The sequence below is a fragment of the Bison bison genome, unplaced genomic scaffold, assembly GCF_000754665.1.
Source record: "Bison bison bison isolate TAMUID 2011002044 unplaced genomic scaffold, Bison_UMD1.0 scf7180017852983, whole genome shotgun sequence".
In the NCBI taxonomy this organism is placed as follows: domain Eukaryota; kingdom Metazoa; phylum Chordata; class Mammalia; order Artiodactyla; family Bovidae; genus Bison; species Bison bison.
Window position 1 is genome coordinate 24,098 of NW_011483556.1, and position 2,198 is coordinate 26,295.

Below are 2,198 nucleotides of genomic sequence, written 5' to 3' on the forward strand. Positions count from 1 at the left end.
ATGGTAAAGAATCTGCCTGCAATGTAGGAGACCCAGGTTTGATCCCTGGGTCGGGAAGATCCCCTGGAGAAGGGAATGGCAACCCACTCCAGTACTCTTGCCTGGAAAATCCCACGGACAGAGGAGCCTGGCAGGCTGCAGTACATGGGGTTGCAAAGAGTCAGACACGACTGAGCAACTAACACACTTTCATACCCATAGGTGAACAGCATGATATATGTACAAGATTATTCATCATAGCATTTTAAGTAATGCAAAACACTGGAAAGAATCCAAACTGCCCTCCATATGGCTTATTCATAAGATGTAATACTGCTGCTGCTGCTGCTGCTGCTAAGTCGATTCAGTCGTGTCCGACTCTGTGCGACCTCAGAGACGGCAGCCCACAAGGCCCGCCCCTGTCCCTGGGATTCTCCAGGCAGATGTAATACTATACAACAACAAAGATGAAAAGTCCTTTATTTACTGATTGAGGGTGATCACTATGATAGCAAAATGCTACCATTTGTATCAAAAAGAGGGACAAAATTTTACATATACACTTATCTGCTCATATATATATACACACACACACACACACACACACACACACAGAGATATGTATAGCTCTGAGAAGGTAACTAAGATACTGGTAACCATCTCCTGGGAAGTGAACTAAATTGCTAAAATGCACCATGGAAGTATCTGTGTTTACACTTTTAAAACTATGTGACTATTACTTGTTCTGAACATTAACTGGATTAATATTTAGAAAAACAAAAAAACATGCAAAGAAAGGCTGACCTTTGGGCTCGGTAGATGTATTTAGAGTTTCCGGTGAGCCGGTAGAGCAGCAGGAAGACATAGGCACTGCCAGCCACCCCGTGGCAGATCCCTGGGCCCTTCTTTAGCAAGCCCTTCTGCCATGTGAGTTCCCCACACCGGATACATGTGTCCAGGTACTGTGGTTTCTTGGAAACCAGATAAGCTTTGGCAAACAGATAGGCAATTCCTGTAAAAACATCACAGATATTAGAGGTGATTTTCAAGGCTTAATACTATAGAGTGAAACTTCTCAAACTGGAAGAGGCCCACACATCAGGGTACTGGTAAAATATCCATTCTAATCAAGTAGGTCTAAGGTGGGGCCAGGGTACTACATTTCTAACAATGACCCTTCCAGGGGCCACATTTTAAGTAGCAAGGCTATAGAATCTTCCCCAAGGGAGTCTTTTTGTACCTGTGAGATTTAAATTGTTTGAATTGTATGGTGATTATCAGTACTGAAAGAAAGAGCAACAAGCATCTAGTCAGATAAAATCCATAATTTGCAAATGGGTTAATATTTGATGACAAATACCCTGGTAAGCATTACCCATGTCTTGCTATTTTGGAAAGGCTAAATGTTTATACAGTTTGCCCATCCCCCCACGGACGTTCAGAATTTGTCATGTTAAAAGTATTTAAAACTATACACCTTTTCTTAAGAGACAAACTGGGAGTCCTTCCAAAAACAACAATGATTCCAAGTGACTTGGCCAAGACTCTGGCTTCAGCTGTGAAGTGAGGCCCTGCCATCTTGACTGTTCCAAAGAAAGATTGTTCCTTCAACACTGCTCAACCAAGGCAATCTCCATTACACAGGCAGGAACGGAAACAAGAGAAGTGATAGCTATTAATAGAAACCATTTCCCCCACATTCCAGGTGCTCATATTGGGAGAGGAGATTAGTAGCCCAAGATTACTCTCTCCTGCCTCGCCAGAGAGGGACAGACTGGAATTTAGTAGATATTTGGACTAGCTCATCCATCAGGGTTATCTCTGCCTTTGTCTGTGACTGGCCTATTTTACAACTGTGTAGAGACAGAAATTACCTTGTAGAAAACTGACAATAATGTAAATAATACCTGTCTCTAGAAACTTCACATTCTGTCTGATAGATGTTGAGTTGACTTCCTCAGTCTTTGTGGAAGCAGCTAGTTTTTGCATCTATTAAGCAAACTCATGTCAGCCTTCTTCCTGGCCTAGAGATACATCTGCTCTTTGGAGATTCCTTTGAGCCAGTTATAACACTTTTCTCTGGTTCCGTCATTAATTTATGAGTTAAATAAAATTGTTGACATGTTTATTTTATATTTGTCTGAGAGTCATGATTTTATTCTCTTTTAAATATGTATCTTTGGGGACTTCCCTGGAAGACCATGCTTAAGACTCCATGC

At 41.6% G+C, this 2,198-nt stretch overlaps 1 protein-coding gene across 1 annotated transcript in view; it reads right to left on the reverse strand.

Annotated features, from left to right (window-relative positions):
• LANCL3 (LanC lantibiotic synthetase component C-like 3 (bacterial)) overlaps positions 1 to 2,198 on the reverse strand; it is a gene marked incomplete at its 5' end in the record, with an annotated part of 16,782 nt that overhangs the window by 5,877 nt on the left and 8,707 nt on the right. The window contains one exon of the mRNA XM_010853233.1: positions 784 to 991. Within this exon, the coding sequence (XP_010851535.1) occupies positions 784 to 991 (208 nt within the window). The remainder of the gene's footprint in view (positions 1 to 783; positions 992 to 2,198) is intronic.